Consider the following 23,279-nt stretch of genomic DNA (forward strand, 5'->3'; position numbering starts at 1 on the left):
CAAGTTCAAAGGGGAAGTGCGAGGCAAGTTTTTTTTGTACACAGAGAGTGGTGGGTGCCTGGAATGCACTGCCAGGGGTGGTAGTAAAGGAAGGTACAATAGAAGTGTTTAAAAGGTTCTTAGATAGGCATGTGAATGTGCAGGGAATGGAGGAATATGCATTGTGTAGGCAGAAGGGATTAGCTTAGTTAGGTATTTAATTAGTTTGGCACAACATTGGGAGCCCAAGGTCCTGATCTTGTACTGTACTGTTCTATGTTCTAATCGATCAGATCAGGTCTAATTTTATCTAACAATCACTTACTGAATATTTTGTGGGAATCCAAATACATTCAATCCACTGGCTCCCCTACATTATAAATTAATTGCTCTATTTCACTCAAGAATGTTATGAAGACTACACAACAAAACTTCTGTTACTAAGAACAAAACTTGCCCACAGCTTCCTCCAGAGAGAAAACTGCTAGGAGCTTGTGTGATGGAGCATGAAACTAAAGAGATTTGGTATACTCTCCAGACATCTGCAAAAGTTGACAGTGTTTCCTGCAAGCCTCAAAACACACAAGGCGCTGACTGTTCAATCACTGTCATTTACGGTGTCTGAATTGAAAACATCCCATCATTATTCATAATGTTACATGTGACCTTAAGGACACAAGCTAACCGTACAAATAGGTACTCCAGGTCAGATATTTTGAAAGTAAACCATGCAACCTTGAGCAACCAGAAGTATTTTTATTTCTAGTATTCCAGTATATTAAAGTACAGCAGCGTTGATCAAAATCATAAAATTATAAATACCTGAAAAATGTTAGTTTAGACTGAAAAATATCCATGTATTATTATTCAATGTCCATTCAACTTATTTGAAAGACAGCACTATAACTTATTCTTTATTTAATACATCTTCCATTTACATAGCAACTGTAATGCTGCAAAAAGTCCGGAGGTGATTTACAGGAGTATTTTCAAACAAAAAACAAAACTAACCCTCTGCCACATAATGAAATATTAAAAATGAAATTGAAGATGCTGGTAACACTCAGCAGGTCAGGCAGCATCTGTGCAGAGAGAATTAGAGTTAACTTTTCAGGTCAAAGACCTTTTGTCAGAACCAGCGAAAGCTGGAAAGCATGCTTGTTTTAAGTTGTGAAGGGCTGCAATTAACCGCCCTCTCTCAGCTGACACCAACCTATGTCAATCATTTCCACCTGGTTCCCACCTTTTGTTCTTTCCACCCCCAACCCCTTTTCTGCACCTTAAAACATGACTGTCCTGTTCAGATCCTTGGCCTGAAATATTAGTTGTTTTTCTCCACAGATGCTGCCTGACCAGATGAGCATATTCAGCATTTTCTTTTGTTTCAGTTTTCAGCAAATGAGTAATTAGCGGTTTTTTCCTCTTTGCAATTGAGAAGGTACAAGGACAGGTGACCAAATGCTTGTCAAAATGGGAAGTTAAGAAAGTTAAGAAGACATGGCAATGTATGAATGGTGCAATGAATGAGTTCAAAGGTGCTGAAGAAGCAGAATGGAAGGAGTGTAGATAGCTCAAAGGATTAAGGAGCTACATAGACAGGGAGAGCCCGAACCACAGAGGGATTTGAAAGCAGCAGTGGGAATTTTTAAACTGAACCACTGCTCAACCAGGAGCCAGTGTAGGGGAATTGAAATTTCAAGTGAATTAGGCCACTGGAAACAGCTTTGTATAAGTTCCGTCTTAAAATAATACAAGCTGCCAAGGAGTCCGTTGGAATAATTGAATCTGGAAGTAACAAAGGCACAAGCGAGGGGTTTAGCAGGAAATGAGTTGTTGCAGGGGAGCGGTTGGGCAACAGTGTGGAGGTGGAAATAGTGCTGGGGCAGACAGAATATCTGGAACCCAACCTGTGAACAACTGTCAACTTCTGCAGATGTCTGGAAAATAAATTAAATCTCTTTAGTTTCATGCACCATCAGAAAAATTCATAACAGCTTTCTCTCCAGAGGAAGCAATGGGCAAATATTAGACCAAAATTGTAACCAGCCTGGTTCAGAGGAGACTGATTCAGTCTGTGGCTGGAAAGAGCTTGTGAGGGGGCAATGACAATCAATAGGCATTAGAACATCGAACAGTACAGCACAGGAACAGACCCTTCTGTGCAGACCTGCTGGGTTCCTGCATTCCTGTTCTGTACTGTTCTAGGTTCTAATACATTGTTCAACAACTTCAAAACCAGCATATTGGGTTGTTTCTTATTTGTTAAGTGTTAAAATCTGTATCTTCACTCATAAGGTCTTTTATCTATATTTTTAGACCTTCTATATTTTTTTGTCTTTTTATTAAATGGCCATTATTATTGGATTTGTGAGGTTGCACCTTGTTCTGGCATGTTACCAAACACTGTTGAATTTAAAATCCAAGAAGGGACATGGGAAAAAATAATAATAGCCTGTCAGGTTAATGTACATTGAACGAATTATTAGCATCTTTAATAGGTGTAACAGCATATTTGCCAAATTAGCAGTACGCCCTTCCAAGTGCTGTACTGTTTGAAGCTCTGGGAGATTTTGTATCACTGCTTAATATCATGGAGGGTTCATTGACATTTGGAATTATTTTAATTGGACAACAGTATCCAGAAAAGCATTTGTCAACTCACCATGAGTGCAATCGAGCAAGTGACTTCAGATTCCCATCAAAACCACTGACAAATGTATTTTTAAAACAATAGAAACAACTGGTGCCCAGGTGCTAAAAAGCATTTATGTTACAGCCTTGACTTTTATGATATAATGCACTCAAATGCTCTCAGCATCCTTCAGGTGTAAGCACTTACAAGAATCGAGTCCCAAGTCAGTGTGGTTACATGTTTCAATTTTAAGTAATTTTCTATTTGATATTCTTAGCAGTATAAAATTGTTTTTTTGATTTATTTTTGGGATAAAATAATATTCATAACAATGCAGTACAAATGTGTGGATACTATAGCCCTAAAACAAATAAATTCTGCAAACAATGATCACACCCCAGTACCAGTGATTGCAGCATTTCACCTGTAATTTTCTCTTCCTCGTCTTCTTACCCTTTACTGCACAGAAACTCTAAGTTCCAGCAAACTTTATTTGACTACTTCTAAAAATTGACATTTCCTATGGTTAACTACATTATGATATAATATTAAAGTATTGCAGTGGGAAAAAGGCCAGGAAGTGTGACATTAAAATGTGGACTAAATTATGTCTGCAGACCTTGTTCTAATTAACCCGTATAACCCAAAGACACATGGGCTTGACTCCTCATTGTCATTCCACGGGAGTAACTAGCATACCTCCATGTGTAATAGACATCACACACACACTAAAGGGAGGACGTATCAGCCCCCTGCAAAATTCAGTGACAAAGAATTTTCACTGAAGTTCATTATGTAGGCCAAGTTACCTACTACTCTTTACTACGTCATGTCCTACCTATAAATAATGCACATGTAATCCAGTGAAAACTAAACAGAAATCCTCCCACAAACTCCTTAGAGAATAATTCAGGTTAGAATGTTCCCAAGATAAATGCACATCACGTTTGAAATTACTGATATATCACACATTTGGAAGTAATGAAACACAGCTTAACATCCACTCGAGCAATGTACAATATAATTTCAATCTTTCCACATTCTACGTGAAATTCCTTAAGAATACATTTTTTTTCTTTTTACAAACATAAATAACAGCAGAAAAAAAACATAAACTGAATGTCAGTGAAGGTCACCTTTGTTCAACTACAATGTGACATATAGAGTGACCCATCAAAACCTCACAGGAAATAAACAGAAAATCATTTGGTGTAAATTTTGCCCAAAGTATCCAGTCATTATGAATATTCATCAAGGGGTAATTATCAATCTCTTTCAATTCCATCAAAGATAGTTTGCCTCCGAGGGGTCACTGCACTGAGTCCAATGAAGGGAATTTATTTTATTAACAAACTGGAAGCACAAAATCATGAGAACACAATTTATGGAATACATAACCATGTTTAGATATGTCTGTGAATTTGAGCTGCATACCTGGTTACCAAAATAATCTCTCGACATTCATATTCAATTTAGTAAAAATTGACTAAATTACTAATCCATGCAGTTACAAACCTCACAAAATATTATTTCTACTTTTGAGTCAAATTAAATTTCTAAGGGCATTTGGACTTTAAAAAAATACAAAAATGGCTCATGTTGTGTATTTATTCTGGAAACCAATATTCATCGTTAGGCATGAATTACTGGAAACTTGTTTTTTAACCCCATATAATTAATGCCTTGCTCCAGCCTTTCCCAAGTCAATTCTGCTTACATCAGGATTCAAACATTATGTGTAATTTTCATATCATAGCCATCATTCAATGAAGAACAAATGTACCACTTCTCTGGAATCTGTGGTGGATACACTGCCATACAAAGAAACATGTTAAGGTGAGAGGAATTGACATAGGTTTCAAATGAAAATGTTAAAGAAAATTGATGCAAATTATCTGGTTTTCATTCCTTTAACGACATCTGTCATGGAACTCCAGCCCAGTTATTTTCCTATTTATTGCAGTAGGACTTAATGCTCCAAATATTTTCATTCCCATCACTTACACTTATGGTTATGGTTAGTTAACTCAAATCCTCAGAATTAGCGCACAAATTTTAGAATGCTTATTCTCGCTTTAAAGAACATTACATGGAGGCATTAAGGAATAGCAAGCTCAAGGGAGCACTTGACCTATTTCTACTTTCACTCATGTTCTTAAGAAACACCAGAACATTTTAGATCAAGATCCAGTACTAGAACCTGTGCCTTTTTCTCTAGAATCAAGCGTACCACTGACACATAACACAATGAACATAGAACACAGAATAGCAGAGGTACAGGCCCTTCGGCTCACAATTTTATGCAAACTAATTAAGCTAACGACATCTAATCCCTTCTGTCTACACAATGTCCGTATCTCTCCATTCTCTGCATATTCATGTACCTATCTAAGAGCCTCTTAAACATCTCTATCATATCTGCCCCCACCACCACCCCGGCAGCCCATTCCAGGCACCCACCACTCTCTGTGTAAAAAAAACTTGCCCCGCCTATTTCCTTTGAACTTTCCCCTCTCACCTCAAACACATACCCTCTAGTATTAGATATTTCGAACCTGGGAAAAAGATAACAGCTGTCTACTCTATCTATGCTTCTCATAATTTTATAAAATTGCAATACTATTTTTCAGTAATATATCAATAAAATCTTTTCTGTAAACTTCAGTCTTATCAAGTAAAATCTGCTACAGTTTATTGGCATGTGGGAGAGTAGGTTACTCAGTCTTAAGTGAGGAAATGGTACAGGTGAGAGCCAGCAGAGATACAATGGGTCGAATGGCCTATTTCTCTGCCATAAGAAAATATGAGAAATATGAGATATGAATTTTCAGAAAAGATTTCAATGCACATCAAACTAACTAACTATATGTATGCATTTAAATTGTAGTGTAAAGCACAATGTATCATATGCAACACACACTCAGGAGTGAGAGAATATTCATAAACTGCTGAAGTGTGCCACATAAGCCTTTCATGTTAGTATTCTAACAGCTCAACCTAAAAATGTGAAAGACTTTTTATAAATCAGATAATTAAATATTCATTAACATTACTGAGCTGCCTCTGATTGTCCAGTAGTCCTTAGCCAAACCCTCTTTTCATAAAAACACACATCACAATTCAAATGTCAGGAAGTATAGTACATAAAACACAGTTCAGTTCTTGTTTCGGCCATTTATAATGATAAATTATTGGCTCTTGTGTTGACCTGGAAATTAAAACAAAGTAGATTCCTGCAAGCTGCATTTGCAAATGCTATTGGGGAAGGAACTGCAGTCTATGATGCTTGTGAATCAACAGCTGCTGGTGGAAATATTCCAATGCATAGATGAGAATGGGCAATTTACATGGGAAAATTTAATACATTACTAGTTGATCTTCTGTGGTGTTGCACAAGTGAAGTAAGGCCATGTGATCTTCAGGTGAAATAATTGAAAGATGTAGAGTACAGCATCATAGCTCACCTACATATTCCGTGCTCACTTTATAGCCATTATTTTTATAATTCCATTTTAACTTTTTGTGCCAAATTTGTGATACAAACTATCCATGTGAAATCACCTTACTATAATCACTTTCATGTCAGTGATGGTCCTGCAGCACTTATATTGGGGAGAGAGGTGTCAATTTAGCATGGCAAGTAAACTGTGATCATTTATAAACATAACTTCAGTTAGAGAACTATACGAGCATAATGTAGTCTAGTGGGATAACATCAGAAGGTTGTACTGATGGTCCAGAGACACACATTCGAATCTCAGCACAAAAGCTGGAGAATTTAGCTTCAAGTAATGAACTAAATCTTGAATAAAAAGTTACCAACAGTAATGGCAACTATGAAACTAACTTCAGGGATATTGATATGCCATCCTTATCCGATTCCAAACCCACGTGACTCCAGTTCCATAAACATGGTCGTCTTTTAACTGCCTCCCAAAAAGGCAGAATGCACACACCAGGAAATTCAACCACATAATGCTTTTGTTCCCCGTAGTATAATGCATATGAAATGTAAACTTTTCAGTGTGTGTGGCCACATTATAGCCATCTCTGATTGGCACTGCATTTGCCAGAAAATGAAATTGTATACTTGCTGTCATCAGTCACCCTTGCAACTTGGATACAATTTCTACATCAGGATTGCAGGTGATCACATACCTCCCTGTACAGTTTCAAGCACTGAGGACTTTTTTTTATTTACACGCAGCGAGTGGTCTGGAATGCACTACCAGGAGGTGGACTGAATTTCAGTATTCATAAACGAGCTGGATAAGTAACTAAAAGGTAAGAATTTGCTGGGCATTGAGGAGAAGGCAGGGTAGTGCAACTTGCTGAGTTACTCTTACATAGAGCTAGTACAGACTCAATGGGATGAATGGCTTCCTTCCACGCAGCAACCATTCTGTGGTTCTGTGAACCTGAATCACGTCATCCTGGGGATGTCTGTCTGACAATCGGCATTTCTGGGACAACCTAGTCTTGCTCCTGCAGTGCCCACCCGAACTCAATCTTTGCCCCTCCCCACAACATTCACAACCCTACACTTGTCTACTCTGGCCCCGTGATCTCTCCCTCCCCAGCCAATCTTCTGACTTCCCTTCACTCCCTTCCCCACCCTGTAGCAATGGTTTAGAGATCACCCCTCTTACCGCACACCAGAGCCCCAGTATCCCAAACCCACCACCACCGCCCACCCCCACCAGTCCACCCCAAGGAGTGCCAGTGCATTCCCAAATCCTCACCAGCACTTTATACAAAAATGTACAGAGTCCTGAGCAAACCACAGACACTTCCACTGATGGGGGCAGGAGTTGCCCTGATAGGACAGTGGCAGTTTCCGTGAGCTTCCAACTCATAGCCTTGAAATTCTCAGTACCATCCCAAATGTTCCTTCCCCACCTTGAGCAGAGGTGGGCCTGAGATTCCCAGGAATCAGTGGGCCTCCTACTTTATTTGCAGGGAAGCTTTGAAGACATTCTTGAATAATCTCTGCCCATCTACTAACCTCTTCCCTTCCCAGGGGTGACATGGTAGCATAGCAGTTAGCGTAACGCTATTACAGCACCAGCGATCAGGGTTCAATTCCTGCCGCTGTCTGTAAGGAGTTTGTACGTTCTCCCCGTGACTGTGTGGGTTTCCTCCGGGTGCTCTGGTTTCCTCCCACATTCCAAAGACGTACAGGTTAGTAGGTGAACATGGGCTTAAATGGGCGGCGTGGGCTCATTGGGCCGGAAAGGCCTGTTACCATGCTGTATGAATAAAATAAAGTTTAATGACAGGGCTTGGAACAGAGTGTTTGCTTTTGGTCACTCATGTGAGGAATTTAAGTTCCTCTGGGTGACACCTTACCCCACTGTCCAGTCACTAAAGGAGAGAAATGATTGCAAATCCATAGAATCTTTAGAGATTCAGTTGTTCCTTCTGGATTCTGCATCTTCTCTTTTAATATTAAGGGGTGTTAAATATTAGGAAATGTTTGACTTTTGGGGCATAAATGCCAAAAAACATTGCCCTGGTAGTGTCAGTCTACAAGATAACAGCTCAGCCTTTTAAATGAGGCAAGAAATGACAAAATGAACATTGTTTCTGTATTACTATGTAACTAACCTGTGTGCCCAAATGACATCCAAGGTCTCTACCCATTCATTTTTGCTGAATGTTAAAGATAAGGATTACTTTAATCATCCTCAGCACAGCATCCCTTCTACCTTTGACAAGTTTCTTTGGGCAAAATTAGAAAAGCCTCCCTTCTCACTCACATTATTTACCATAAAGCTGCACTTTTACAGCAAGAATGTAACAAGAAATAAGAAACAAGAAACCGAAATAGAAGTCAGGCGGCAGCGGCAGAGGGACAAACAGAACTGACATTTCAACTCAATGACACTTCATCCTGGAAGAGAAATAGTAGTTGAAGTTGTCGGCCAGAGGCCCCCCCCCACCCCCCAGAAGCCTGCCCCACCATTCAATGAGATCTTGTCCCTCAATTTACCTCACCCAGCTTATCTTTTGATTCCTTTTGTATTCAAAAACCTACCAGTTCGAGACTTGGTTACATCCAACTGAGCAACCAGAGCCTTCCAAAGATTCACAACCCAATGAGTGAAAAAATGTCATATTTCATGTGATGGAATTGATTGTATATGTCTAGAAGTTTTATAGGCCTGTTAAGTTAAAATGCAGACTATTTACCTGATTCATACAAATGAGCTTACCAAAGAATGTTTTCCACTTATCCCAGAGAAACAATGGCATTAGGTATCTTGTGAACAACTGTCCCAAGGGATTTTTGCATTCACAAAGTCATTACCTACATTCCATTTCAGACAACACTGATGGTCTCTTAGCAGAAAGCAACAGAAGAGCTACAGGATAGAATAAACTTTCAGAAGATTATTGAAAACTGCATGTATCACAGTATCACATCTCTACCATGACACATTTAAAGACCAACTGCTACAATGCAGGTTACTCGGTGGTTTTCCCACTGATTTTGGAACAGTGATAGAGGAGAAAACACACAGCAAACTGGCCAGAACAGTGCAGCCCACCTGCTGAAGTCATAAGGAGATTCCAGCAGGGAGGTGAGATAAGGCAGGGAAGTAACTGAAATGGAGGATTTTTCTGTTGGACGGTGCTAATGGATGTGCAGGACTTAATTGGGATAGGACATGGAACATGGATGAGCTGGATATTTATGGGGTGGGCCTGAAGACACCAGCGAAGTAAACTGGATTAGGTTGAGAAAATAACCCAAGAGAGAGGAAAAGATGCAAAGAAACACCCACTGTGCAAAAGTTTCAAACAAAATGCCTTCAGACATGTTAATGCTCAATCAAGAAACAATAACTTATCCAGGTGAAAATTCAGGATCAAGGAAGGTGGTGAAAATTTAGACCTGGATGTTATTAGCATCGATCTACACATTTAGAAGCAGACCTCTAAGTTTATGCCAAATGTACGTAAGGAAGATGCTTGAGATGACTGCATGGCAACGAGAGAAGCTACTGTGACAAAATCATGAATTAGACAGGTATCCAGATGCATTTCTACCATTCGAAGAGGTGCACTAATATGGTAAATCATCTTAAACATGGCATTAAAATCAAATACAAATTTAAGGCTCCTTTTCAGTTTCCACATCCTCACATTAACTGTCCCCAGTGAATGGACTCCCCTTACTGTGGCTCCCAGCCAGTGGTCGATTCAGTGAGCTGATCTAAAAGGATAAATTACTGTGCATGAAGAATGAGCTTCAATGACCTTACTGACCTTGTTCCTACCCTGTTTTTTTTTGTGCATTCATACAGGCTTTACCTGCACTTTGTGCCTCAAAGCCAAAGTAAAAGTTTCAAGTTCTCCCTGTCTTTCACACTCACTATATCAGTCCCCAGAAGATCAAGCAACATAAATACTGGAAATAAACGGTCTCAACAAGCAAACTAGATGCACTGAAATAGATTTTCCATTTAGTTTTGATATTGACAGGTAAGGAACATCAAATAGTAATAAATCCCCATGTAAGTGTCTAGGTTAGCACCAATTTGCAAAGCAATCAGTACAACTTTATCGAGGAGCCTACATGATCAAGTATAGACAATGAAAATGTTGAATTAATCCATTTGTCATAATATTATTTTATTATTACTTACATTCATTTGTACTTCAACTTATTCATTGACTTTTCTTACAAAGAGTAAGATTTGTTCTGCGCACCATGTCACACAGTTTCTCTTTTACACTCAGGTTCACAACCTTGGCACAAACACTGAACAGAAGAACTCTTTCCCCCACTATCCTCGCCTGTCCATGACAGAGAACTGCACCTTCTCTTTGTGTCTTGCAGTTGTCAGACCCCCTTTTTCACGGTGTTCCCCATGAAACAAAACATAACAGATGCCAAGGGGTGGACTGATTGAAGATGGACATGCTCCTTTTTTTTAAACAAGTAAACCCTGTTTACAGAGATTTATATTTCAAAGCCATAATTTTATGTCAATCTTGGTTATTCACATAGATTAATAATCAATCATACTTAGGCTGAATGACAAAGAGAATAGGATTATAAAGATTTGCTCTCATCCTCATTGAACTGTCAACATATCCAGCGTTAATGACAGAACAAAGAAACACCAGCAGAAAGTTAAACGAGGTCTGTATTTTGTTTACGTAATTATATATATAGAAGCATCTTTGACTAAGTTGTGTTACTCCTACTGGATGCTCCAAATTGTATGTTGGTATTGGTATAAAGCGAGCAGAATTCACAAAGAACATATTCACAGGTAACTTATTTTTTGAGAGCTACTAATGTAATTGATTTAAATTAGAATTAGTCAATACGCACCCCCACCCCACAGTTAATTTCTTTGTTTACAATCATTGTTAGATAAAAGACATAAAATGGTCTACTACTCTATCTCATTTAAATCATTGTGAAATACAACTAGGGAATTAACTATGAAATAGCAAACATCTCTTCACCAGTTGCAGCATTAAAATAAACTGAAAACTGTAACTGTCTTCCTGTAATTTTATAGCTTCCATAGCACCTTGGAGGCTTATAGGATTTTTCATAATAAGATACAACTGTTATTACAGAAGCTAGAAGATATTGAATAGCATATTAGGTAAGATTTGTCACTCATGACAACTTGGATTCTAAGATGGGTGTGCTGAAGCATATTAAAATATTTTTACATTAGCTACCTATGGAATTATAACCAGCACTTCAAATGGCATCAGATCAAATTACCAATTCATAAACAATTCTTTTGTCAATGCAATAGCACGTGGAGTCATTAAACAACATACCATGCCAATACTGCAGATTATAGAACAGCATCTTAGAATGACTGCAAATGAAGCAAAATAGTTTGCATTGCTCAACTTTATCTCTGGTAATGGCAACTGTCTCATTATTTTACACGGGGCCACCATTATACTGTATATCAACAATGAGCAGTATAACATTGTCAACGCATCCCATGAGACAATGGATAGTTCAGTAACTATGCAAGCAATCAGGTTATGGACTGGAACTATTTAACTTCCAATAACAATCACACATTTGCTGAGCCAAACCAATCAATATATGCCATTTAATTGAACAGTGCAGGGATAAATGTCCCTGCTGAGACACCATTATATTTCTATAATCTGCATTGATCCATTTGGCACTCTGTAATTGGGACATGGTGCTTTTCAGTAGGAGTTGTAAACCAGAAAAGAAACTGAAACTGCTGTTAATTAGCATGAAAACTAGATGGCCTAGAGATAACCTCATTTGCACCAACTGGGGCTTGTACTGACTGCTGTGTGCAATTCCAGGGAGAAAAGCTTTGGCTACACCTTCTGTCAAGCATAGAAATAACACACGTGTAACAGTCACCATTTGATTAGTGATCACTATACTGAAACCAAGCTGTTTATAATGAGACAGACTGATGACTGAACGTCAAAGCTCCAGGCAATTTCTGGTTCAAGAATAAGAGCAGACGCATTAAGATTTCGTAAAGCTACTTACCTAGAAGTTTCCTTCAAATACAGCAGCTGTTAAATTATTAAAAGCAATATTGTTTTAGTAACTCCAACTTTGATATAACACTTCCCTTTTTCTTCTGAAAATTAGATAAAAAAGAGTTCAAAGCCAAATTTTCAGCATGATAACAGTGTAAAGTGGAGCTCAACTTTAATGGTGGTTATACCTTTCATTGTGTACACTTCCCACCCCTCAATTTAAGTTTTTGGAACAGGTCTCTGCTGATTTAATTTCCTGAGTTGGCACAGACTAACAATGCACTTGCTTCTATTATCAGGTTTGATGGAAAATGTTTTGCTACTTTGGATATTTTCTATTTCTGACAAGTGGACAGACCATTCTTTGAATATAGTTTCAAGCATCTGGCCAGTCCAGATGAAGGACCTGGACCCAAAACATCAACTGTCCATTTCCCACCATAGATACTGTATGACTGGCTGAGTTCCTCCAGCTTTTTGTGTATTGCTCCAGATTCCAGCATCTGCAGAACCTCTTGTGTCTCCTTAAAACCTGTAACCATTCAATGCCAACAATTGTAAAGATGTCCCATGTTCCCTGAGCCTAACAATCTCTTTTGGCAAGGGACTGGCCGCTGAAGCATATCATGGGAGTCATAATCTTGATGCGTTTAAGGCATTTTGATTGTAAGTGGTTTTGAGAAAATATAAATGGGCATAAAAACTTACTACCATCTGGTACTGGGGGTAGGTTGCTGTCCATTCACTTCCACTCTGGAAAAAGAGTAACTTGTGTGAAATTCAAGAAAATATCCACAGATTTTGGATTCTGGCATCAAGGCAGGGACTTTAAAAATGGAAACATGTCATAATTGAGAACTAACATATAGATTATGCCTTTAATAAACTCCTGAGAGAGAGTCAGGGTATTTTCAACTGAGACTTTGCTCTATTCTTATCAAGTAAGATGTTGATAAGAGGATTTGATTCCCAATACTTTCTTGATGGGTCAGGCCAATGCTGATACTAATCTGGGACAGGATCATGACTGGGACACTCAATAACTGCCTAAATAATGCAAGCTTCTGTACTGCAAAGGGCAATAAAATTATCTGACCAACACTGTCATAAAGTGCAAATTCAGAGAGGAGGGAGAACATATGAGAATCTTATCCTCATGAAGGTGACAACAATTTCTCTTGGATCCTACATTAAAAGAATTTGTATTTGAATACACCTTCAAACCAACAGAGGAAAGAAACAGCTTCACTGCTCTGATTGTAAATTCTAGAAATTTCGGCAAATTAGACAAAATGCTAAAACTCAGCTCTTTAGGATGTAATTTGAGCAAGATTCTTCACTACTGTCATTTTCTCTAACAACTGTACAAATACAAACTGTTCCAATTTGACTTTTGAAGTCTTCTGGGTTTAGATCACCAGAGTATCATGGTTCTTATTAGAAGTGTCAAAGCCTTAAAGATTAAATGCAAACTCTACAGGGGAGCTAACACCAGGCATGTCAGAAAGGTGATTATAATATTGTAATAGGAATGTGCTCGTGATGATGACCTTTTAGGAATCTCATCACTGGAGCCAGTATCTAAACAGTTACTAAGCCTGAACAGTGTGAAGGGCCTGAATTAAAATGCTCAATCAAAATGACATGACTGCTGACCTGTCCTGGGGCTAATGACTACCTATTCCAAGGCCCTCGGGTACCACAGGAAATCCCATCTCTGCAGGAAAACTCCACTGAAGATTTTTTTTCTCCCACTGGACTCCTCCAGAATGTTTTCACTGCTGTGAAAAAGCTTCCTGTGATCCAAATTATCATCAAGATGTTTGAGCAGATCTGGATATAACAAGAGGTTTATAAAGCACCTTTAACTTAACTAAACATCTAAGGACTGTCACTGGACCTTTGACGTCACTGATTTCTGGTGCTGGTGGACCTCCTGGATATGTACTTGAGCTCTGTGCCATTGCCAATCCTCCCTCCCTCCCATCTCATTCACTGTCTATACCCTTTTCCTGTACAACTGTCGTGTTTCACATCTTGTTCTTTAAATTACTTCTCTATCTTAATAATGGGTTTTTAGGCATCTAATTGTTTTTACTTCTCATCAATTCATGAAAAAATTGTTTTGTTATTTAATTCTCTATGACAAGGTCAACACTCATGTTTTTCACTTAATTGTACAACAGCTCTTAGCTATGAAACACTGAGATATGATAACTCAGACAGCAAGGAGGATCTCGACAAAGCTCTGCCAAAATGCATTTGTTCTTCTGGTACAGGTCTGAGCTGCAGATACCAGGCAAGTAAATTGCCACATCATTCTCAGAGAAGTATCTGGGGCCATGGATAGTGCTGCAGGAACTGGTGAGATGGCAGGTGTTACATGCCCTACACAAACTAGGAAAGTGCCAAATGAAGCAATTACACTTCTAGATTCTATAGGAGCCAAAGGAATTTTCCACATTAAAGTTTTACATAAATGCAAGGGATTTTTTTTGTTGATGTCACGTACCATTTGCCACTTCCATATACTTCACACAAAGGCGGTACAGTAGTGTTGTGGTTAGTGTAACACTGTTACAGCACCAGAGACCTGGGTTCAATTCCGGCCACTGTCTGTAAGGAGTTTCTATGTTCTCCCTGTGTCTGTGTGGGTTTCCTCCAAGTGCTCCGGTTTCCTCCCACATTCCAAAAACATACAGATTAGGAGCTGTGGGCATGCTATGTTGGCGCTGGAAGCGTGGCAACACTTGCAGGCTGCCCTCAGCATATTCTCAGCAACGCAAAAAGACGCATTTCACTGCGTGTTTCCATGTAAATTTGACTAATAAATATCTTAACCTTAATAATATCTTAATACTCTGTTTATCATAAAATATTTTTTTGAAGGATTATGTGTGACCCTCTATCTAGTCCAGAATTACGACAAAATTCCTTGCAAACAAAAAAACACTTATCCCATTGAACTCAAACACTAAATTTCTCAGTATTTTTGCCTGATATTTTCCAGATTCTATTCTACTCCTTGTCTCAACTCTGCATTATGACACTAGTTTATAATGTATAAAAAATTGCATGCCATTGACGGTCTTACCTGTTATCTCTCAAAGTTATTTGGACAATCCAGTACTTTCAACCAGCTGAACTTTGGTTTAATATTATGTTCATATTATTGCATTCCTCACAGATGTTGCTTCAACTCTGTTCATGAACTATTACACCAGTTCTTTCAAGCTGCCCTGCGGTTCCTTTATAATTATTTGTACACGATCCTGAATTTTGAGCCCACTGTCCCAATCAGCTTTCATCCGAGTCAACTTTAACAATTTCTCCTTCACCTGATACCGATGAACATCACGTGAGGGTGCTGAACTCAGCTGCTCCTCGGGATTAGCACTGGAGCGCATTGTGGCCACAGACTATCGGGGAGTTTACAAATACTTGTGTTATTCTCCGGACAGCTAAACATGTTCACTGCTCAAAGAACAGACATTAAACATTGCTCCTTAACACATAGATCATCTTCTTAATAATTCCACTTCACTTTTTTTTGATAATGATGGTACCAACATTCACACAATGCAACTGGGCAGCATTCAGCCAACAGCAATTCATTATCTATAACAAGCTAAGAGATGGTGAGGTACAAGCTGCATGGTTTCATGCTGGCACTAACAGTACACAAACACCATGGTATTGTAAGCAGAAGATACAAACAGCAAATCTTCAACATCCTACCAAAAAGCTAAAACTGCAGATACTGGATATCTGAAATAAAAACAGAAAATGCCAGGGATGCTCAGCAAGTCAGGCAGCATCTATAAAGAAAGCCAGTTAATGGGTTGGATCATGTGACTGTAGTTCCACCTCTACCTCCCTGATAGTTTGTGGCCACAACGTGCTCCCCTCTGTCAAGTGATGCCGAACTCAAAAACCCGTGGCACCCTCCACACCACATGATGCTCATCAGCATGCCAGGAATGCCACGTGTGTCACGCCGTGTCAGTGTAGCACAGTGGCACAGCTAGTAGAGCTGCTGCCTGATAGCTCCAGCAACCCATCTTTGATCCTGACCTCGGGTGCTGTCTGTGCAGAGCTTGCACGTTCTCCCAGTGACACATGGTGCTCTGGTTTCCTCCCACATCCCAAAGACGGGTTGGTAGGTTAAATGACCAGTACAAATTGTCCATAGCATGCAGATGAGTGGTAGAATCTGGTGGGAATTGATGGCAATGTGGAGAGAATAAAATGAGTCAGGGCAGTGTAAAAATGGGTGCTTGATGGTCAGCATGGACTTGGGTGGGCCAAAGAGCCCATCCCCATGCTGTTTCTCTCTATGACTCTACAATCAGCCCTCTCATACATAACAACATCTCTGCCTTCAATTCACAGGTGATTGTTATGGAAGCTATGTTGACATCTCTTGGTTGTGTCCTTTTTTGGAGTGGAATCTTGCCTCATATACACACCATCCGCCACACACACCACCCCAACAAAAGGACACAACTGACAAACGTCACCGGGATTTCCACATCAGTCATTTGGCAGGAATTGGGAATTTGAAAAAAAAAATTCAAATTGTTTTTTTATAATGTAAAAAATTAGGGCCAGCTACTACCTGAATTTAATAATATGCCCACAACACCTCTGGCTTTTTGGGCAAACAATTACATGGGCAACATTAACCAAATTGACTTCCTCCTCTCCACCACCCACCTCATCCCAGAGACCCTGGGAGAGCTGGGTTTCTCTCAGCAAGGGGCTCCTCACCATTCACTGTCCAGTTGTGCTGGAAAATCTCAGAGGTACTGGATCCCTTATTGAATGGGAGAGAGCGTCCACTGATGCAAAGGCTGAGAAATTCCACTTCACTGGGGTGCAGTGATGAACCAGTTTTGTAGGCAGGTGGGCAGTCAGAATGTGCCTGCCTTGGCGATCAAAAAGCCTCTCCTCCAATCCACCCACCTTCCAAGAGGAAAACACAGTGGAAGTACCAGTAGTGACCCCAGTAATTACCAGTCCAGTTTCAGTTCAATGGCCTTTCTACAAGTCTAATGAGAGGTCATCAACCTGAAACTTTATGTTTCTCTCTCCACAGATGCTTCTTGGCCAGAAGACTATTTCTAGAATTTTTGTTTTTTTATTTTAAGTTTTGAACATCTACAGTATTTTGCTTTTGTAAAATAATCACTAGTGGGTGAAACCCACACAGTTTCTATTCACAATTTGATTCAAACAACCATATTAAACAGGCAAAAATAATAGTGTGTAGCTGCCCGCGAATGCACCCCCAAAAAAATGTTTGTGCCATTTTGCTACATATACAAAATGTTCAACTTGAATGCAAATTAAACTACTGGTGACAGCCGATCTTTCATTTGTGTGAAAACCACTTACAGTTCATGGAGGTAACTCACTTTGTGGCTCCCTTTGCATTATCCTTCAGGTGTTGAGTGATGAATGCCATTGAATATTCAAAGGCAACACGACCCAGAGAGTGTAGCGTAGTTGCACTTAAAGTTATTGTATACCTATTTTACCAACATCTTTATATAAGCAAATTCCTTCAGATTCTGTTACAGTACGGTAGTGTAGCGGTTAGCATAACGCTATTACAGTGCCAGTGACCCAGGTTCAATTCCCGCCACTGTCTGTAAGGAGTTTGTATGTTCTTACCATGTCTGCATGGGTTTCCCCCGGGTGCTCCAGCTTCATCCCACATTCCAAAGACATACGGGTTAGGAAGTTGTGGGCATGCTATGTTGGCGCTGGAAGAGTGGTGACACTTGCGGGCTGCCCCCAGCACATTCTCAGTAACACAAAAAGATGCATTTCACTGTGTTTCGATGTACATGTGACTGATAAATAAACATCTTATCTTATATAGGATGGAACTACATACAGTTAACTTCAGTACACATGGAAATGTAAATTATAAAAGGGTACTAAATGGAACATGGAAAGCTTTTATTTCTGGATGGCTTCAGCCGTGTGATAGGTAACACATCTGTTCTGAGCTGCTATGTAGCTACTTAGAGAGAAAATTCCATTATGCTTTAACAACTGCAAAAGTCTATCAAGTGGGACAACACTGTCATTCTGTTCAGCTGTACATCACAAACTTATTGATTAGTGAAAGGAAACAATTTTTCAGCATGTGTTTCTGAAGTATGAGTGCAATATGACCATAATTTCACTGATGCGAAACCTTCTTTGAGGGTGATAGTGCTTTTCGATCTTCCAGAGCTTTCATCATTCTGGTACTTGATGGGAGCCTAAGTACTGCAGAGTCTGAACAGTGTCAGAAGAGGATGAAGTAATCATAGTTGATAAGAGTCCTTTATGTCACTGAGGTGGCAAAAATGTGTTCAAGGACTTCCTGACAGATGAAAAGCATCAGAATAATGTGCAGATTTTATCGGGGGGGGGGGGGCGGGGGGGGGAGGGGGAATGTTAAAAATGTTCAAACCAATCCAAAGAAAAATTAAAGTTATAATCTTACACAGTTAGTTTCTTAGTTTATCTTTTAGGCTTTTCAATACAATGAACTTTCCATCAGGAGTTACATTCTTTGCATCTGATTTTGGCATATCACTCTTCTTCCTTCCTAAAGCTGCTGCCTTTATGTTGGGATCCAATTCCCACTTTGGTGGGTATGGAGTCACATGTGAACCAGACCAGGTAAGGATGGCAGAGTTCCTTCTCTGAAGGTCATTAGTGAACCATGGGTGTTTAACCAACAGTCTGTACTTGATGGTTACTTCTATTTATACCAGCTTTTACATTTCAGATTAATTTAATTTTAAATTCCCAAACAACCCTGATCCAGTCCAGCAACTTAACCCCCACACTACCATTCTCTGAGATGTCACATAGTTGCTGGCTACACTTTAGTAATTTGAAAGGTTTTCTGTTGGGCAAGTGTCATAACTGTGACCAATCTTGCTCTGACCTCTTTTTTGCCTGACAATGAGTCAGCTATATTGCAACTAACAAGAAGAAACGTGAATGATTTTTCCTCAAAATCTTCCATTTATTCAGCAAATTCAAATATTTTAACCACCCATTGGGCTAAACTCATGTGTAGAACACAACAGCATTAAGGATAATTGCCATCCTGACAGGAGAACTCCGTTCTTTGGCCAGAATAATTTAGTGGCAACAATCCTCTGAGCCACCACGAGAGACTGACTTACACCTTCATGACACAAACATTTAAACTCGTGATCAGAGCAGCAGCTGGAGCCGACTCCAAAGAAACAAAATCTTTGTACACAGGGATCTGTGTGGGTGGGTTTTATTTTGCAGCTGTTGTATTCTGGACAACTGGGAATACGGTTACCCAAACTACTGCTTTAAAAATACTATCAACAATATGTCAAGGCATTTCCAAACTTCCACCGGTGCAGTTATAGTAGTGCAAGCACCAAGGTTTCTGAAATTCTCACGGAAGGCACTATTATTTTGTCAGAATTTTCTCTCTAGGGAACTTCAGTGGTAACAGAAAATTGCCTTCTCTCAATCAGTGAACTGGTACATTCTCCAGCAATATTCATTGATCAGTATTTAAGGCAACCCTAATGAGTTACATTTGGATTACACTTACCAACTTGAATGTAGTGAGGCGTTAAAATTGCACAGCAAATAGATGTAAATAATCAGGTTAATATTTAGAACCATTTAAAGTACTATCTTAATAATCTTCCAGATTCTACAAATTTAAAACTTCCAATTTTAACTTTAATTCCAAATTTAATCTTCCAATGGACACAAATATATAAAATATCAATCTTTCACAGAGATTTTACTTCTAAAGGTGATCCAAAGACCTGGAAGAATCAGAAGCAGGGCAGAGAGTAATGGATCTCGTGCCTATGACTTGCATAAGAATCATGAGTAATCTTGGCTTTAAATATCTGAGGAGATCGAAAACTGAGCCCGACACTTCCCATGGGTGATGGGGTGTAGAATTCACAACAGAAGGAGCATGCACATCAAAGGCAGCAGCAGCAAACAGATGACTGCCCGCACCTTCAACATAACCTTATAAGGTTAGAAATAAGTATGTTCCACATTGGGAAAGCTTCTAGATATTCCTTTAGTTCATTTTTTTCATTAAACATCTTTAAATATATACTGTATGCATAAATGTCAGTGCACACACAAACTTGAATTACAGCAGTATTCCACAGACAGGGTGGAGCCATGTCTTAGCAGCTATGAGCAGCGTTTAGGAACTGGATGTGACTCTTGCCTTTGACAAGGGTGCTGCCAGCCAAGTACCAATAAAGGATAGTTGGCATATTTTGGGGATGTAATGGAGGGGTTACCTTGCCCAATCTCTATGGGCATTAATCTCCATGTCTTTTATGAATAAGCACGTCTTGTGTGAATAAAACACAAATAATATTTAGGTACGTGCTGTAATAAACAATGTGAGATGGTGGTCACAGGAACAGGTTGCGATATTTATGCTCTGGGGCCGTCGGGGCTACTTACAGTGCTCAGCTTGCTGCAGGTGATGAGAACTCTGCGTTCATACAGCATGCTGGCATAAAGATGGAGCATGTTGCTGACATCTACAGCGACAAAATACTCTGTCAGGTTTCTCTGAAACAGAAAACCATAATCAAACTTTTAAAAAAAAGAGTAGATTAGCATCACTGTCAAAAACTGTCAGGTTGTTCATACACATTGACAATAACCTCTGATAATAATCCCTCAAAATTTCAAAAATAGCACAGTTTATACAATCAGGAAATCTATCTACTGATGCAGGTTTCAACCCGAAACACCGACAACTCCTTTCTCCCCCACAGATGCTGCTCGACCCGCTGTTCCTCCAGCCAGCAGATTGTTTGTCACTATGACAGATCAGTTCCACACCACCACCCCCCCATCCCCCCCACCTCCCCCAATTATCAGTCCCCTCTGTCAGTTTCTGCAGCTGCTTTGGCCGTGTGGCTGAGACAAAAGACAATTTATTATCTTTCAAAGTGCAAGATCTATAACTGGAACAAAATACAAATCTTACCTTACATTTTCTGGTTTACCGTCATTTTTGCCATTTACAGATGTAAATACTTTGTTCTAAATGAATGCATGGGTCAGATCCTGGTGTGGTAGAAGTGGGCTGCTCTGGTCCATGGGGCATTGGTACCAGTAATGGGGAAAGTGGGAGGTGTACCAGTGTGTACACCTGAATCATGCAAGGACCAGTGTTCTAGCCACCCACTTAACCAGGAAGTAGAGAGGGTTTTAAATGAAATAGTGACAGTAACAGTCTTTTCTCCAGGGTAGGAGAGTCCAAAACTAAGGGACATAGATTTAGGGTGAGAGGGGAAAAATATTTAAAGGGACCTAAGGGGCAACTTTATCACGCAGAGGGTGGTGAGTATACGGAACGAGCTGCCAGAGGAAATGGGTGAGGCAGGTACAATAGTATCATTTAAGAAGCACTTGGATAGGTACATGGAGGGGCAGGGCTTGTAGGGATCTGGGCTGAATGCAGGAAATTGGGACTAGGTGGGTAGGCACCATGGATGGCATGGACTCATTGGGCCAAAGGGCCTGTATCGGTGCTGTGTTGTTCTGTGACTCTCATGGGGGGCAGGGTTTTGGGGTGGGGGGGTGATAGTGGGCTTAAAGGATCAAGGTTGCAAAGATGGGTAAATCTCAATAGAGACAGAGCTAGAAAGGGAGGTATTGATGTGAGAAAAGATAAACAGCCTGTGACAGGAAGGAATGGAGCATGCAAGTCTAAGAATTAAAGCTGGGATTACAAAAATAATGAAGAGACAAAATGTGAGGATCTGCATCTGAATGCACATAACGTTCAAAACAATGTTAAACTGTAAGCACAAATAGAAATGAAGAAAACGATTCGATGAACACGACAGAGGCATGGCTGTAGGACAGTGTGGGTCAGGACTTGAGCATTGAGGGGTACACAATATTTCAGAGGGACAGGAAGTTTGGAAAACGTGACTCAATACAGCTCCTCCTCTACCTCAGTTTGGAAAATCAGGTTGCAGAAGTAGCTTGGGTGGAGATAAGAAGTAATAAAGGCAAGACATTACTTATTGGAGTGGTGTATGTGACTCCTAACACTAACCATGTAGTAGGACACAGTAAAAAGAAAATTATGCGAGTCATTCAGCATGGAAACAGGCCATTTGGCCCACCACGTTTCTGCTGACCTGTGGGGACTTGCCCGTAATTAATCCCACCTTCCAGCATTTGCCTTCAGTGCCTGAGAGAATCAGGTGCTCATCTGGACACTTCTAAAACGCTGTCAGCAATTCTGCCTCCACCACTCTCTCCGGCAGTGTATTCCAGGCACTCACCTCTCTCTGGATGTAAAAGCTCCCTCTTAGATCCCCTCTAAATCCCGAGGTCCAAGCCTATGAAGGTGCAGCCTGGGCGAGGATCAGGACTGTAGGAGGAGCTTATGAGAAAGGTAGGGCAATAAACATGGGGGATTTCAATTTGTGTATCGATCGGAAAAATCAGAGGGGCAAAGGTGGCCTAGATGAGGGGTTCATAGGGGATAGCTTCTTGGAATAGCACATTCTGGAACAAAACAGAGGATAATACTAGGCCTGGTATTGTGAAACAAGATGGAATTAACCGATGACTGCATCACAAAGGCTTCCCTATTTAACAGGGATCATAATATGATTGAATTTTACATTCAGTTTGAGGGAGAGGAGAATGCATTCAAGACTAATATTTTAAACTTAAATCAGAGCAATTACATGGGCACAAAAGTGAGGTTAAGAAATCAAGTCAATTGAGATGCAGTGGCAGGCATTTGAGGGGGCTCCTTCAGAATACAAAAATAGACATTCCAACGAGAAGAAAACATTCCAAGGGGAGGTCTGTGGTTGGGTAAAATAGCTAAAGGCAGAATAAAATGTGAAAAAAAAAGCACAGAATTGAGCCAAGGTGGGTGGGAGATCGGAAGATTGGACAGAATGTGAAAAACAGTGAAATATCATTCAAAGATTAGTGAGGATAATCACACAATAAAGCTAGGCAGAGATAAAAACGGTAAGAGTTACTACAGATATTTAAGAGTTAAACTGAGCATTGGTCCAATATAAAGTGAGTCAGGAATTAACAATAGAAAGTGAGAAGATGGCAAATG

At 39.8% G+C, this 23,279-nt stretch overlaps 1 protein-coding gene across 5 annotated transcripts in view; it reads right to left on the reverse strand.

Annotated features, from left to right (window-relative positions):
• The window catches only part of LOC127582046 (DENN domain-containing protein 1A-like), a 437,758-nt gene that overhangs the window by 196,441 nt on the left and 218,038 nt on the right, over window positions 1–23,279 (reverse strand). For all 5 annotated transcript variants that reach the window (XM_052037000.1, XM_052037002.1, XM_052036999.1 and 2 more), the window contains one exon: window positions 20,630–20,740. In XM_052037000.1, the coding sequence (XP_051892960.1) occupies window positions 20,630–20,740 (111 nt within the window). The remainder of the gene's footprint in view (window positions 1–20,629; window positions 20,741–23,279) is intronic.

This window comes from Pristis pectinata, chromosome 23, assembly GCF_009764475.1.
Source record: "Pristis pectinata isolate sPriPec2 chromosome 23, sPriPec2.1.pri, whole genome shotgun sequence".
Taxonomy (NCBI): Eukaryota; Metazoa; Chordata; class Chondrichthyes; order Rhinopristiformes; family Pristidae; genus Pristis; species Pristis pectinata.